Source organism: Centrocercus urophasianus, unplaced genomic scaffold (genome assembly GCF_019232065.1).
Source record: "Centrocercus urophasianus isolate 14NV4802_14NV808 unplaced genomic scaffold, USGS_Curo_1.0 seq_10, whole genome shotgun sequence".
NCBI lineage: Eukaryota > Metazoa > Chordata > Aves > Galliformes > Phasianidae > Centrocercus > Centrocercus urophasianus.
In genome coordinates this window covers 95,579,197-95,595,526 of record NW_024884142.1, presented here as the reverse complement: position 1 = coordinate 95,595,526, position 16,330 = coordinate 95,579,197, and the positions used below count along the sequence as shown (strand labels likewise).

At 46.8% G+C, this 16,330-nt stretch overlaps 1 protein-coding gene across 1 annotated transcript in view; it reads left to right on the top strand.

The window, feature by feature from the left end:
* Positions 1-11,080, top strand: part of LOC122157581 — a 32,810-nt gene extending 21,730 nt beyond the window's left edge. Inside the window, exons 3-10 of the mRNA XM_042813392.1 lie at positions 2,676-2,888; positions 4,294-4,405; positions 4,974-5,118; positions 6,756-6,869; positions 7,385-7,529; positions 7,775-7,923; positions 8,390-8,529; positions 9,846-11,080. Of these exons, the coding sequence (XP_042669326.1) occupies positions 4,300-4,405; positions 4,974-5,118; positions 6,756-6,869; positions 7,385-7,529; positions 7,775-7,923; positions 8,390-8,529; positions 9,846-9,961 (915 nt within the window). The 5' untranslated portion in view covers positions 2,676-2,888; positions 4,294-4,299 and the 3' untranslated portion in view covers positions 9,962-11,080. The remainder of the gene's footprint in view (positions 1-2,675; positions 2,889-4,293; positions 4,406-4,973; positions 5,119-6,755; positions 6,870-7,384; positions 7,530-7,774; positions 7,924-8,389; positions 8,530-9,845) is intronic.
* Positions 11,081-16,330: the final 5,250 nt, after the last annotated feature.

The window sequence follows — 16,330 nt, the reverse complement described above, 5'->3', positions numbered from 1 at the left end:
CCCCCCCCAGCCTGTGTCCTGCTGCCAGAGGCTGGATCTCTTTCATTCTGCGATAATAAAAAGCAGATTTTCCTTCTTAAAATACCCGAAGGGAGTTGCTAACTCAGATCCTCTCCACTGTGTGCCATCCTGGTTCGTGTGGTCAAATCCCATCGCTTCCAGCTTTACAGCAGGGCTAATCCATGCCGTTGGAGACACCCAGATTAACCCACCATGGGATTAGAATGCTTGAGCTGTTGCTGGAAGATTAGTACATTTGATTCTCAATGTTTGCAGAACTTAGCCTGAAAATGATTTCCAATTAGAACTCATGGGTTGGTGTGGGCGTTTGGAAAAGTCTGGATTGAAAGCAAGTGGCTGCAAAGATTAAACTGGAGTGGGAGCGCACAGAATGCATTGGAGATTCAGACCTATCGCTGTTGATGGGAACAAAAGGCGCTTCTTTTGTGTTGTGAGCTTCTCGTAGGTGGTTTTATTCGGAGTCTCTTGGCTACAAGGGGATGGAACTGCCCTCCTGGCACCGGTTTTATTCAATCGCTGGGCTGATCACCTGATAAGAGAGAAACACCTCTGTCCTAGATAACGTTAGCCTTTGTGGTGAGGGAGAGTGCCTGCTAAGTGGCTTGTCAGGTGCTTTGCTTTCTGGAGCTCCCTGCTAAAGACACTGTGTGCCATTAAGTGGGTGAGCTGCCTAAAAATGAACTTGTTTCAGTTCCTGCACAATGCCAAATGAGGTTATTTTGAGGACAGGGTCTCTGCTGTGGTATTTGTAGTTAGGAAGTGATTGGCTCCCTCCTTGTGTGCTCTGCACTGGGACTCAGGCTGTCTGTGCTCATCACGTTTTATTTCAATTGCTAGCAGAGCATTCATGTTTGAAAGAGAACTTCCTCTTGTCAGCAGGGCATTAATTCCAGTGCCAAATCTGCTCGTGCCTGCTCTGCACTCTGTAAGTGCTTACATGGCTTTCTATTGCACAGGGCAGCAACAGCTGAGTGTGGTCCCATAGCAGCCATTCTATGTGAACTGGAATTTCACCTATCACCAATATTTCCTCATTAAATCACAGTGCCATATTCCTGTGTTCCTTGATCACCTCTAGGGATGGGGACTCCACCACCTCCCTGGGCAGCCTGTGTCACTGCATCACTGTTCTTTCTGAGAAGAAATATTTCCTAACACCCAACCCGAACCTCCCATGACACAACTGGAGGCCATCATCTCAAGTCCTTCTGTCTGTAAATATTTGTACAAACAGCTCTTTCTTAGCTGGTGTGTGTGTGTAATGGCATTTATCACACTCGCCTGAAAGTAACACTCTTCCTCCAGAGGCTGGCAAAGATTATCAGTTGAAACCCAGGTGGAAAGTGGAGCTCTAAGATATCTCCCTGTGAAGTTACACCAGAAAGGTAGGGCACTTCTATATGGGAAGTCTGGTAGTATGGTACCTTAGAGCTGCAGCTGTACTGAGAATTCCCTCTTGTGGGAATGCTGTGCAGCCTGGTGAAGCAAGAGTTGTTCAGTTTTAACTCATGCATTTATAAACATTGAGCACATTCCTCTGCACTTTAAAAAACATACTTTGGGGGATATCTGTAGAGCTGCGTGACAGAATCACTCTGAATATTTTATCCAAGACCTGTGTTGCAATTTCTTTTAGAGAAATAACTCTTTACAACCCAGAATATGAGTCTGTAGTTTGTGCTTAGCTTACTGTGGCAAGAGGACAAGGCTACTGGTATGATGACACCACGATCTGTCACCAAAACTCGTTGTGTAATAACCAGTAAGAACATGGGGCAGCAAATTCCACACATGGAAGTTGCCCTGGATTCATATTAATATGCATCTAACTGATCAGCTGTGCCTTGGCAACACATGTAAGATAAAGCTGACTGTGCTGTAAAGAACTTCAATCGTTCACTGGATGGAAATGGAATGCCTGACATCACGCTGGGGTGATTTGGACTGTCTGATAAGTGAAAGTGTGTGTGTGTATGGAATATATGCTTTTCTGAGCAGTGTATATTCTCTGATTTGAATCATACTGAAGCTGCTGGTTTCATCATCAAAATACCTTCAGAGGGTGGACCTCAGGCTTGCACTGATAACATAGGGCAGGAGTGCTGGCTGGATTCTTGGTTCTTTCCCACAGCCAACTCCATGCACATCCATGTTCTTGTGTTTATTTTTTCCCCACTACCCCCCAAAAAAACCCAAAACCCAAGGAATCCCAAGCAGGATTCACTCTCAAACCCATGATGTTGCCTCTAAACAGATGACAACACCTCAGTGCTTGGTGCTACTTTACCCACTGCCCTTGTGGTTGGGGATCTACTGCTGTGCTGCCAGCTTGATAGGTGCTGTAGTTGCATATGAGAAATGGTGTTTCAGTGGTGAAGCACGTTTTCAATTGACAACAGGGAGATAGAGGATTTGAGGTGACTGCAGCCCTGTAGGAGGTGGAGATGCAGGTGGAGGTGATTCCTGCTCCCTCCCTCCCAGGAGTGTGATTTGGTTTTTTTTGAGCCCTGGTGTGCTTATTCCTTCCTTGTGGCAGCACAAAGCAGGACACAGCGGGCATTCTTTAGCTTCTGTCTATCATCCAGTTTGCAACATGCGTCGCTTGGGCTGTTATAAAAGTCCCTTGTTAAGTAATTGTATCTCTCTTGCATAAGTGTTTGCTTTCAGGAAGCTGTAGCCAATCGGAGGCTGCAACTCAGAAAGCATTCCTAACCACCGTGATTTCCGAAAATAATGCTCCGGTGCTGATCTGCTGGAAGTTCTGTAAAACCTCTGTAGGTTGGCTCAAGCAGAGGAGACCTCAGTGCCCGTGGTGGCTGAACTACAGCAGTAAGGTGCTGCCACAGCGCTGCGCTGAGCGGATCGTTGTGAGTAACATTTCTGATCCTTCTAAAGGGCGTCTGTGGCTGGTCACTGCAGGCAGGGAAATACGGCAGGCTTTCATCGCCAGCCGTGCGTTAGAGGGAGGCAGGAGGTGAGAGATGGGTGGTGAAGCTATTGACAGGGGGTAAAATAATGCTTTCCTCTTGGGCTTCCCTAAGCAAGCACACGTTTCTCTGAAGCTGTGCAGTCAGGTCTCTTCCAAATATGCTAATAAAAAATAAATGTGGTGCCAAATTCAATTACAGAACCATCAGGAGAACGTAGACTTGGCTGGGCAGTGAGATGGAAGGAGTGGTCAGCCCTGAATACTGACTCAGTGTCTGACAACCAGTATTCAAGAGGAAAAAAAATAGAAGAGCAGGGCAAGCACGCAGTGATATTTCCTCTGCTGTATTTCCCAAGCTTTCAGAAATCTGTAGGTTAGGTTTTCCTGTGTCAGGAAATACATATTTGATACTACAAATGGATTTTCCTTCTCAGAATTTGCTAGCTCAGCATACCTCTGTTAAAGACAATAAGTTGTTCGGAGGTTTGTCTACCATAAATCTCATTGGGATTTGATATCCTGAGTTGAGTTCACACATGCAAGTTTTTCATGAAAACGAATGGACCTTTTCTGTTTAGATGGAACTGGGTAGGAAAGATGCTCATGGATTTAGCAGAAAACTCAGTCTCCTACAAAATTTCCTCTCCTGCTTGTTTTTGCTGTATCTGGATGCAGCTGACTTGCAAAAAAAAGCCCAGAACTGTAAAACTATGCACTGAAGTGGGAAATGGAATTTATGAGTTAGATGCTGAGTAGCTCCGTTGTTATTTCTGCCAACCCCAGGAGGCACTGAAGTGTCTCTGTATAGGAAAGGCAGCTCAAGTGCTGGGCTGTGAGGGGAAATAAAGCTATTGCTCATGCTGTGGATGGGTGTACACATAGTTTTACGTAACTTTTCCTTGATAGAACAATGTCTTTACTAATGGAGATCACTTGGGAGAGCTCAAGTCATTACTTACAAAGCTGAAAAGATGTTGTATGTAGAACTAACAATCCACAGAGTTCTGAAGACCTGCTGAAGCATTGGAATTATTTTGATAACCAGTGGATGAGCAGGTAATTCATGAAGAATCATAGAATCACAAATGTTGGGAAAGACCACTAAGATCACCCTGTCCAACCACTGACCCATCCCCACCATGCCCACTGACCGTGTCCCTCAGTGCCACATCTTCATGGTTCCTGAATTCTGCTGTGAGAAGAAGCGAAAATACCAACACAAGTCAGCAGCTAAAACTGGGAAACTTACAACCTCATTTCTTCTACTAAAACAATTTCTGAATTGGAGAACAAAATGAAGCATATGTTAGTATACCCAAACAAAATCTCTTATCCTTTTTCAGGGTAAAATGGACTCCATGCCCAAGCTCAAGATTTTTGTGATGTTGCTGTCTCTGGCTACCTTCACAGCCATGGTGATAATGAATGCTGGAAATGCCACTGGTCTTTTCAAAGGTAATGCAAGCGAATGCTTTTTGTTCAGGGAGATGAGTCTTGTGCACTGCATCACTTTCTGATGCCTTAGATCAGTTTTGCTTCTTCAAACCATCAGAGCCTCTTCCAGTCCCTTGAAATCAAAGCAAATGGTCTGGATGTATCTGCTGGTGAAAGTCTGTTTTTACATATGTTGCCCTTGTATTCCCGGTGGAAGCTTTCCAGGTCCTGTTGCTGTGGGTTTTTTAGAGGATGGTGCTCGGCTTGCATGCTGCCCGGCTCAAAATGCTCCCCATGCTGTCAGAAATGAGAGTCGTGCTTCTCTTTGGCTTTTGCACACAACTGGCTTTTCTGGTTCTGTGCAAGAGAAAGGTGCTCGGGGTTCCCCATATGGGACAGTAATCCTGTAATGGGTTTTTAAAAGGAAGCCAATTGCAGCGTGCGGTTTGTTTTCAACAAGGGCATCCTCTCAGGACCTATTGAGGTGTGGACTAAACCTTGAGGAAGATTGCAGGTTGAGAAAATCAGCAGTCTTTCCCCATCCTTAGTATGTAATAATACATTAGGCTGCAATAACATTCACTACCAGGTCTGTTCCGGACAACCCCTGGCAACATCTCAGAGAAGTACAGCACCGACTTCACACCAGCTGGCTGGACTTTCCTCATCTGGAATGTCATCTATGCCTGGCAACTGGCGTGGCTCCTGTATGCGCTGTCAGGGATCTGCCGCAGGTACTCCCTGCCCACAGCACAAATGCTGGGGGTGGCCCTTCCCTTCTGTAGAGCGGTCTGTTGCTCACTTCTTGGGCTTTCTGGTCAGTGCAAAACCGCTGCCATTCCTCTTGGCTTGACAGGCTGAGTCTCTGGAGCTTCTTTTCAGTCAGGCATCCCAAGCATAGCAGCAAGTCGGAGGTCTATATGAACTACTTTGTAATCCGTGCACACAGAGCAAGTCAACAGTTCTGTGAGAGCTGGTTGTTTCCACTGGTTTATGTGATCTGACACTTACCCAGCAGCTGCTTTTCAGAGGCTGTTTGCAGAGGCTGTCATTTCATTTGTAGTTCTTTTCATTTTTTTTTCAAGATAAAAGCATATCTTCTCAAATATTGGCTGGGAATATTCTTTTTCACATCCTTGTTGTGGAAAAGGAGGTGATAGAAGCTGGCAGAAACAGTATTTAGATTTTTTAAATATTATTATTTATTAAGAGGAAGGGAATGCAACAGTTATGAGGAATGGTGAGAAATGAGGCTTAGAAGTGGATGCATGAGCAAGGATGAGAGATGAGGGAAAGAGGGTAAACTGATTCATATGGCAGTGAATAGATATAGATGGATATAGATATAGATGCAAGAAAACTAATCAGAGGGCCCACTGTCTAAAATTTTCCAGCATGAGAATTTTCCTCACAGCGTGAGGAATCTTTCAACCTGGAGTCCTGGAGGTAAGGTGACAAGATGAGGAGGAGCTGTAAAATCGTAGAATGGCTTGGGTTGGAAAGGACCCCAAGGATCATCAAGTTCCAAAATATCTAGATAAAGATACTGAGCTTCGGGATGGAATGGTGGGAGTAGGTAGAATCAACTCACTGGCTTTGCTTTTCCCTTGTTTAAAGGAAAACTGCCTTTCCCCTCTCTAAAGTCTTGCAATGAACACTTGTTGCAGTGATTACCTGTGATGGTAGAACTAAATGTTCCAGTTCTGTTAATGGTTCATGTAGGAGGTGAAATCTATCCATGTGATGGCATTTTATATATGTATTTCAGTTTCTTTAAAAAAAAAAATTCAGATAACTAGATTGCAAAATTTCTATTAATACTCCTTCCAAATAGCAAAGTCAAGCACTGGATTGCCACAAATGGAAGCTGTCTGTTTAGGCTGCCCACTGCCTTGGAAGGAATGTTGCTTCCTTCCAAAAGTGTCTGTTGCTTCCTTCACAAAAGTGTCTGTTTCTTGCTCTCCAGATACACAGCACTGAATGCTGTCAGGTTCCAGGTGACACTGTTGAGTTTAGGTATATAAAGTCCTACAAAATACACTGTAAGGAAAGTTGGGCCAGAAGAATTACAAAGCAGGCTTCTGAAGGAGAAATTCTTGATGGCCTCAATTCTACCACTGTAAAACATGCTCTGTTTGCAATCCAGGTGTGTTTACTTTCTCCTTATCCCACCTGTCCCTGCTCCTGACTGTGCTGGGAAGCCTTGTGGGCTGTGCAGTGTGTGCAGGCAGCAGTGGGCACAGATCTGTCTCTGGTGTGCTGCCAGCACTGCAAGGGGCTTCCTGAGTGCCTGTGGTCCTTCGTTGGGGAGATGTGGGAAAGAAAAGTGCTTGTGGAGGATTCTGATGGGGTGCCTTCTTTTTCCTTACAGAAATGAACTTGGATGTGTCTTCATGAAACCAGATTTGCTGCCAGTACCTTTTTACATGGCATGGATTCTGAATAACGGCCTCAATGTTGGATGGCTGTTTCTGTGGGACAGAGAGTAAGCCGCTCTTGTTACAGCAGCTTTCTAACCGTAATGTTGGGACTACTGAAACAACTGGGCAAGCCTTGGCAAAATCTACCCTTAATAACTATTTTGTTATTTGCAATTTTCATCTTGCCCGTGAGATAGATGGGCTGTTGAAGTTTTATCTCTTAACAACTGCTGCTCTTCAGTGTTTCATCCAGCAGATAGGACAAGAGCCATGACAGCCTTTGTAAATACAGTTAAGCTCATTGCCTTGGATTGTTTTCATCATCGTGCTGGCATGAAGGGCTTATAATAGTACCATTGTCAACAGATGAAGAAATCAGCCTCAGTGAGGAAATAATAACTTAATGATTAGGAGTAAAACAGTATGTCAAAATGAGGCCTACACATAGTGATTACCTTTATTAAAGGCTTGATTAGCTTAAAGTCAGTAAAGGCCAAACTCTAAAGCTATGAATTAAGGCATTGTGACACCACTGAAAAAATGCATTGTATGTTGTGTGTTGTTTTCTTTTTTGTCCTAGATACCTCCTCCCAGCCCTGCTGTTGTTGGCAGCCCTCACTTTTACCACAGGGGCTGCTCTCTTCATTTCACACAGAGCCTTGAGTATCCATTCCACGTGGTTCATGAAGGGCCACCAAGCTGATCTCTGGCTCATCCGAATCCTAGTAGGTGGCAATTAAGCAGCTGAAAAAGCATGTTCAAGGAGCTGAGAGGGTTGTCAGTGGAGCTGCAAAGCTGGGCGTGCATGTGTAAATGTTTCTGCTGGGAATGTCTCTAAGTCCCTTGGCACAAAGTGGGGGTGGGCACTGTCCTGTCCACCCTTATTGATGAGATGCAAGCAGAACAAAAGAAATTGGAAGCATCTGGGTTCCTTATCCTCACCCTTGTCCTCTTGCTGTACTCGTGGCAGGTGCAGAACGGGCTGGCACTGTATGCCACATGGACCACCATCGCCACTCTGCTGAACTTTGCCATTGTGTTGATCTACAAGTGGGATGTGTCCAATGAGACAGCAACCACTGCATCTCTGAGCATCCTTACCCTCGTGCTTGTCATGTGGTGAGCAACCTCCTGAGTTCCCTCTGGGCCTGGAAGAGCTCTTCTACCTCTAGTGTATCACAATCGGTCCCTCTCAAAGAATGAAAACTGTCACTCAAAGCCAGTTTTGATTTTGTAATCTTGCTGTAGTATAACCATGGGGTATTACACTGGGCAAAAAAACATCCATTTCCCATGGCCAAGCCCCTTCTTGGGAGGAGCAAGGGGGTTTTTTACATGTTGATTCTCCTTCATACCTTTCCACTTGCAGAAAACTTGCATTTAATACAGGGTTTTTTTGCCTACGTTTACCCTTGATAATTTTTTAATTAATCTTATAAATTTTAGTATATGAATATTTTGAGCTCTGGTCTGTGCCTCCAACAAAGGACTCTTCATCTGACTCTTATCTTAAGCTTTTTATGGGGGGCAGGGGGGGAAATCTAAAGAAGCAAAGATACTACTTGGTCATTGTTTTTCTCCACAGGTTTTGTCAGGAAAACTTCTTTCTTGATAAGTACGTCCGTTATAACCTCACTGTCTACCCAGTGGTCATAATAGCTCTGACTGGCAGCATGTGCAAGGACTTCTCCGTTTCCTCCCCAACCACCAACGGTGTTTTTATAGGTGAATCTCTCATAATCTTTGGAGCAGTGTGCTTCTCTTTGCAATTGAAGTTATTGCCTGTGAGCCTTGGGGTTGAAATCAAACCTAGTGTTGCCTCCTGTTCGCTTCCCAGTGCAATAAATTTGCCCTGCAATCACACATTTGTGCTGTCCCAGAGAAACTTGCCAGCCCTGTGAGCTTTTGGTGCTGTGCTGGTAGCTCCCTGCCCTTTGACACGGAGCAGGCACACAGAACACAGGGCTGGGATGAAGCCTGTGGGCTTTGCTTTGTATTGCTTGTGATTATGGAGCAGTGCTTTAATGTCTGACCCAAGCAGGAGCTGTGTCTGAGTTCCACCATGCAAAGACCTGCACACACTCCTCTCCTGTGCAGTCTAGGCTAGCACTGACAAGTTTGGCCGGGATTATTTGGTTGCTGCAGGCCACTGTAGCTGTGCTGGATGTAGTCATACACTGTAAAAGGGCTTAAGCTGTATACATGCTGTACAGACCACAGCATGGCAAAAGCTGTGTCATTATGAGTAGTTACGCTGGCATGAAAGAGGTGGAGATGTGCAAACCCTGTCTTGCTGAAGCAGTTTGAGATTCCCATTCCTACTACAAGATCAACAGAAGAGAGCACACTGTCACCCTTCAGCCCTCCCAATTCTGTGTGCCAGTGGCTGAAGGCAGTTCCTAAGCTCGCACTGCCAGCATCACAGCCACCTTGATGTGTGTTCCCTTCTGCTGTATGGGCAGGGTGTGCAGCTGGGAGTCAGGATTTGCCTAGAAGCACCCAGCAGGAACTGAGCAGAGCTTGTCTGCCAAAGCCACGAGTAGCCACGAGTCCATTGACTCCTGCCTTGGTGGTTATGGCCATCTGCAATGTGGAGGTGCATAAGCTCTGACAGACAGCTCTATTCCTGCAGTAGGTGCTTCTCTTGCCTTTATACCAGCAAACTTTCATTTATAGTGGTTTGGCTTGTTTGACTGGTAGGGCAAGGATGTGCTTTTCCCAAACTGGTGCCTGTTTCTTTATATAGTTCAACTATTCTTGGACTTACTTGTTAATGCCGTGTGTCTTTATGCCCGTGTCTATAATATCTCCCCTTTTTAGACATGCCTTGACCTGGAAGCATTGGGTATGTTACTGCTTATCAATCAGAGCAGATTTGCCTTACCCCATGGCAGCCACCTAACATCAATAGGGGTAATGGCTCCCAGACAGAGGCCTGTGGGTTTGCCTTGGTCTTTTCCCTGCTGTCTGAGGAGCTAGAGAATGACAAAAAGCACTGTTGTTCTTTCGCATGCTAACCTAATTCTTTGTTTCTCTTCTAGTTGTACTGCTGGCACTGACTTGTTTTATCTTTGCTGTTCGGCTGGCGTTAGTCATAAGGAAGCACAGTAATGAACTGCTGGAACCACCACCTCAGCCATCAAGTACAGTGGCCTGAGACCTGTGGCACAGTGATGTTATGACAAGTGCTTTAGAGAGAGGAGTAAGAGCTGAGCATCCTGCAACCACTGGTCCTTCCCTCCAGTAACAATTGCCCTTTTTTTGCCTTTTTCTCTTTTTTAATATATTCTGGATTAGCACAGCTTGTGCCTGCAGACTTGTCCTCCTCCCCTATTCTCTGAGCTCAGCTGTTTGCAGCTCCACCTCAAACATGCACCCTCCTCTGCTCATTTTGCCGTGGATCAGTGGAGGAAGAGGCCCTGTAGATGAGTAGCTCTGTATACCTTTGTGATGACAGAGCTGCTCCTCCCAGTGTGAGGAGGGCTGTCAGCAGATGTTTGGCACAGAGAGTTGCCCTCACCCTTTCCTGGGAGCTATGGTGGGTAGGGGAAGAGGGATGGCTGAATACTTCCGACACAGCTGCAAGTCTCCAGCTTATTTCAGGTTGCTCTAACTCTAGAAACTGACAATGTGCTCACATCTCAGCACACACTATTATCTCTGTCCCTCTGCCTTGTTTTTCCTTCTGACTTTCTTACTGAAGTTTGTCACTGTGTCGATGCCTCCATCAGTGACCCCACAGTAACAGCAGATCTGTGCCCCTGCCACCCACTCGCTCCTCTTTTCAGACAGGGGAGACCCAGGTGATGTGGGAGCAGTGGATTGCTTTTCCTGAGCTGTGCCCGTTTGGTGGCTGCCTCCTGCAGGAGTGTGCTTTGCAACCCTTCTGCTGGGATATCAGCCATACAGACGCCACAGAACCTGATGGGGAGTGAAGCCTGCTTCACAGACCACTTCTTGTTTTCTGAGCTGGATAGAGTGAGATAGAGTGTAATGTGGCTTCAACACCATGGGCTCGCTTTGGGAAGCCTGAATGAGAACTGACTGGATTGCAAGACCTCTGCCTCTATTTGCTGTGCCTGCTAGATTTGATGATGCCTTGCTGGTGTCTGGAAAATCTTCCTGGATGCCTGATGCTTGGAAATGCTGAATATCTTGCAGTAATCTCACAGAGGTGAATTCTACTACAATACAATGCTATTGTTTACATTTAATGAAGAACTAAGTCTGTACTATGTGGTTCTTGTCATTCTATCATATATTATTTTTTAATAAAGCAGCTACTGCCCCCACTTCTCATGCAACCACAAAATCATTGAGGGTAGAAAAGACCTCTAAGATCATTTAAGATCACCAATCCTTCCCACCATGCCTGTTGTCCATGTCCCTCAGTGCCACATCTACACTCTGCATGAAGCTGTAAGTAAATGACTTGGAACCCATGCTTACAGCAGAGGGCCTTACTTCTGCCTTGCTGCTTCTAATATGCCTGCTCTGCACCTGTGGCTCAAGGGCTTGGTCCAGATCTGCTTCCTACACTTCCAGGTGCCTGTAACAGCCTCGGGAAGCCCTTCAGCTTGTCACAGAGCAACAGCTTGGAGGCACACGTGCCCCATTCCTGCATCTGCTTTGCTGTCTGTGGTGCAAACAAGCTGAAAGGAGCTCCTCACTCTAAGTGCTGTAGCTCCATGTTCATCTTATGCAGACCTCCCTGTAAGGAATCCTCTGAGAACTGCCCTGAAATGCTGGTGCTGAGTGAATCCTTGGGCTGGCCCCACACAAACAAGCTGCTGGCTCCAAGCTGCCTTCTACCACCATTCCCTGGAGCTGTGGCAGGCAGACATTCCCACAGCACAGTGCTCCCTGCCAGCATTGGGAAAAGCAGCTTTCCTTGCATCCGTGGCAAGAACAGGAGCCTAAAAATATAATCACCCTGCCTGCCCCTTTCCTTTCAGCTGCAGGCAGGGCAGGGCTGAAAGCTAGTGGTGTAAGCCTTCCTACTTGCTATGTGCTATTTTTAAAGGTTGTTTCTTTCTGAAACGCCTTGTTTCCGCTTGTTTTCTAGAATCAGAAATACCAGTGATGTGCTTTTTCCCCCACAACAGATCACTCTTCCAACAAAGCTGCATTTCACAAAGCTGCAAGCCTGCCAACTTTTTGGCGCAAATAATCTGCCCGGCCTTTGTTTCTATGAGCAATTATGGGATTGGGGTGAATTTTACTGGATTTAAAATTTCTTGGAAAGCTGATGGCATTAAGAACCCAAAGCCTGAAAAATTGCATTTGTTTCTAAAACTGTTAATTCCAAGCCTTGGCAAGAGCCTGTGTGTCTCTTTTAGCAGGATGCAAGCTGGAATAAAATAAAATCAAGTTGAGACTGCCAAGGAGAAGGAATAGAGTCATAGAATTGACTCATAGAGTCACTGGGAAAGACACTAAGCTCACCAATTCGGACCCCAACCCATCCCCACTGTGCCCACTGACCGTGCCCTTCAGTGCCACATCTTCACAGTTCAGGGACACCTCCAGGGATGGTGACCTCCCTGCTCCCCAGGCAGCTGTGCCACTGCCTCACCACTCCTTCCAAAGGGAACAGGAGCAGCCTCTCTGGGGAGCATGGTGAAGATCTCTGGATAAAAGCACCAAAGACATAAGGCAATGATGAAAGGGATATGCACCCTTTGCTATGCATGCAGTCTAAACACGCTTGGGCCATCCCGAGCCCTTTGAAAACTGTTAGATGTTTTACAGCTAAATATTTATTTTATCCGTGCAGAGCCGGGACAGCCCTGTGTCGGGAGATTAGCACAGCTCCTTCTGCCAAAGGCATCTCAGCACAGAGTCACGGGCTTGGGTGCAACTCACACATGGGATGAACGTGTGGGAAAATGATGCTGAAGGAGCCCAGGGTGCTGATCCTGCCCCAGCAGAGCCCTGGCAGCAGCAGGCAGCAGCGCCATGAGTGTGCCATGGGCTACCCTTCACTCTTCATCTCCAAGCCCTGAATATCCACACAGGAAAGCTGTGTTTTTTCTTGCCTCTTCAGGAAGAAATGAGTTTGAGGATGCTTGCCTGGTACACATTGAGAAAAGACTTCTTTTGTTCAGGGTGGGTCCAATTTGGAGTGCAGGAAGTGATGGTGGCGTGATCTAGTGACTTGATTTCTCTTGATGTTGTTCTAACAGCTTAAAAAAACCAGACAGGGTTGGAAATAATTCAACTTAGGAGACCCAAGACATGAATTAGAGAGAATAAATAGCTCATGTTTGTGCCTGTGCCCAAGAACTGCCTTGCAGAAGGGACCCACCATGTAGCTGGTTGGGCTGTGGGCCTTAGGGTGGTACTCAGAGATCCCAAATCTGGTGTGGGCTTTGCAAGGTCTCCAAAGAAGGGTGGCCCTGTGCAGCCCATGCCCAAGCTGATCAGGCACTGTGCATGGACTTACCAGCACCCGTGTGTGGTGAATTCACTGAGTGCTCATGCAAAAGCAAAGAGGGAGCATGGATGCATGTGAGTTTGGTGTTAAGGTGTGGATTCCTCTTGTGCCCATGCAGGAATTCATTGGTTGCTCGTACTTGAGCTCTGTGGGTGCTCATGCATGAAGTAATTGGACTCATACATCAATTAATTGGGTGCTCACGCATCAGCTAATTGGGTTCCCATGAATGAATGAATTGATTGTTCTTTCATGAATTAATTTGGTGCTTATGCACGAGCTGTTTGAGCTCTTGTGCATACATTAATTGAGCACTCATGCATGAATTACATGGGTGCTCATGCACAAATTAATCAGGTGTTCATGCATGGATTATTTTGGCACTCGTGCAGGAATTAACGAGGTTGCAGCTTCTGCTGTTGGGGCTCACTGCCCCACTGGCCTGCAACGACGGAGCTCCACTCCCAGGCATCGCATCGTTACCAAGGGTGCAGAGCACCATCTAGTGAATGTTGGTGAGGAAACCATTGCTGCAAACCCCGAGAGGCTCCAGGTGAACCAGGCAGCTAAATCAACATTACCACTGTTTTTTTCTCTCTTTTTTTTTTTTTAAGATGCGTGACCTCTCTCTACTTGCAACTTGAGCCCGAGCAGCTGGAAAGCTGCAATCCCCTTGCAGAGCCTGGGTGAGGCCACAGCCCAGCGACCTGCCACCTGCAGTCACTCTAATTAAAACCTCTAGGATGAGTTCACATCTCTTTGCTTTTTTATGGACGTGTTTGAAGTCTCCCATTGCTTTGGGTAGTCTGCACTGTAATGAAATTTTCAGCAGCAATACTTGAGCTTCACAGCTACTCTTTATGGCCAAACATCTCAGAGGGGTGTTGAGCAGGTCTGTTAGGAAAGGGGAATGCTTGTTGGAAATGGCTGGGGGCAGGCCTGTAACTGTAAGTCACTGCCACCACCCTCAGCTGGCAGCAGACGGGCCCTCAGTGAGCCATGGGGACTCGATCCAGCTGGGTCATCCTCCAAGGTCGCTTCATCATGGCCCCAAAGTCCTGCTTCAGTGAGCCAGCCTGGTTGATAGCATGGCAAAGTTCCCGCTCAGGGGAAATTTCCTCTTCCTCCATGCCACCACTGTGTTCAAGTGAGAGACCAAAGGCTGCACACGCCTTTGCTGGGGACATCTCCAATCCTCCAGTCCAGCAGCACCTTTCCAAACGGTGGACCCACAGCTTCCCAGCCCTTTGGTTGGCCGGACGAGCCTCCAAGGAGCTGCAGATGCTCATTTTGGCAAATGGAGAAGGCTCTTTATGCCAACCCATGCCAGCAGGACCTCTGGGGAAGGGAGGACTGTGCCCTTGCCCTACAGGATGGGACAGTGGAGCTGCTCCTTTGGCTTTATGCAGCTGGTCGTGCCTGAGACTCGCGATAACTTCGGCCCCGTGACTGAAGGCCACGTCATGGCCTTTCGTTGGGTCTTCAAAACCCTCTAGAGGGAGCCCTGATCCCAGACATCGCCTGCAGAGGGCTTGAAAGCCCACAAAGGTGCTGCGTGGGTGTCGAGAAGGAGGGTTTGTGGGTTTTTTCTTTCTTTTTTTTTTTTCTTTCTTTGTCTCTCTTTCTTTCTTAGTATTTCTTTGTATTCCTCCCTTCTTCCCTCCCTTCCTCCCTTCCTTCCTTCCCTCCTTCTTTCCCTCCTTCCCTCCTCCATCTTCCCTTCCTTCCCCCCCTCTCCTTTACTCATTTACCAGCCCTGTGAAACCCTACTGTGACATCTGATTTCCATCCGCTTGGGCAATAAACTGACATTTTTCTCACGGTCTCTGTGCTCTTGTGCCTTGGGTCTCTGCCAAGTGCTCCACATCTTCAACTTTCTTCATTTTTTTCTTTCATAGACCGAGTCATCCTCTCCCCTGCTCTGTCCCCTTCTCACCCTTTAAAGGAAGTAAAGGAAAATATTTCCAGCTCCCAGCACTTCAATGTCCCTGCGTCATGGCACGCTGTGGGATGATGAAGTGCTTCCAGGGATGGGGACAGCCTGTTCCTGCACTGTGCCTCTGCCATCACCTCCTCCTGGCTCTCTGGAAGAGGAAGAGAAGAGTTAAATCTTCTTGGTGCTTGTTTCCTGAGTCTGAAATTTCCTTTGCATCCTTGCACCATGCTCGGAGAGGAAAAAAGTCATACCCAACATGGAGAGGTTTGAATGTAGAGGTCACAGCATGAGCATCTGCTGACATTTCCTCTGTCATTTGCCACGCTGGTGCATTGCTGTATCTGAGCACTTAACATACAATGCAATTATGAAGTACAAAGAGTTGCTACTTGGGTGTTAAATTCATTTAGCCACAGAAATGGAGCTTTGCTTGTAGCCCTGCTGTGTTCCTTAGCATCCCTTCAGCCCTTGCTCAGATGAGTCACCAGAGCACACAGCCCAGATGATGCAGAACCCATCTGAAATGACTAAGCACTTCAGCAACCGAGCCCTCTGATCCCTCAGCAGTAGGCTTTGGCCATGCCTTTGCACCAAAACACCCATTTGCCATCAGGGCATCCCCCCGTGCAAATTTGCTCGTGTGTTTGGTTTGCAAGTGCTCTTTCCTCTTGCAGGGGGAAGGAGAGCGCATCCCATCGACCTGCAGGGCAGGGCACTCATTGCTTTCCACAGTGAAGGCACCCAAACAACACAGCTCAAGCAGAGGTTTGTTTGGGGTTGAGTGAACTCTGTCCCTTTTGGGTTTCCGCCATAGGAAGCCAAGTCCCTCAGGTCAAAAGGGCTGCCTGCTTGACGCATGGGAAATAGGCAGCCCCAGCATCCCGCCTGGACTGGTTGCTGTACCTAAATGATTGGTGTGTGAACTTGTGAACTGAAGCAGCAACTGGAGGATCTGCATCTTTGGGGCTTGCCCTTTCTCTGTGCAGTACAACAAAAAGCAGAGCAAAGGTTTGAGCTGGCTTTCTTCCCAAGAAATATTTTATTTTGGAGTAGCATGGAGACTTTGGGTGGCTTGAGTGACATGGTTCAGTGGTATGGTGGTGACGGGTTGATGGTTGGACACGATGATCTTAATGGTTTTTCCAACTTTAATG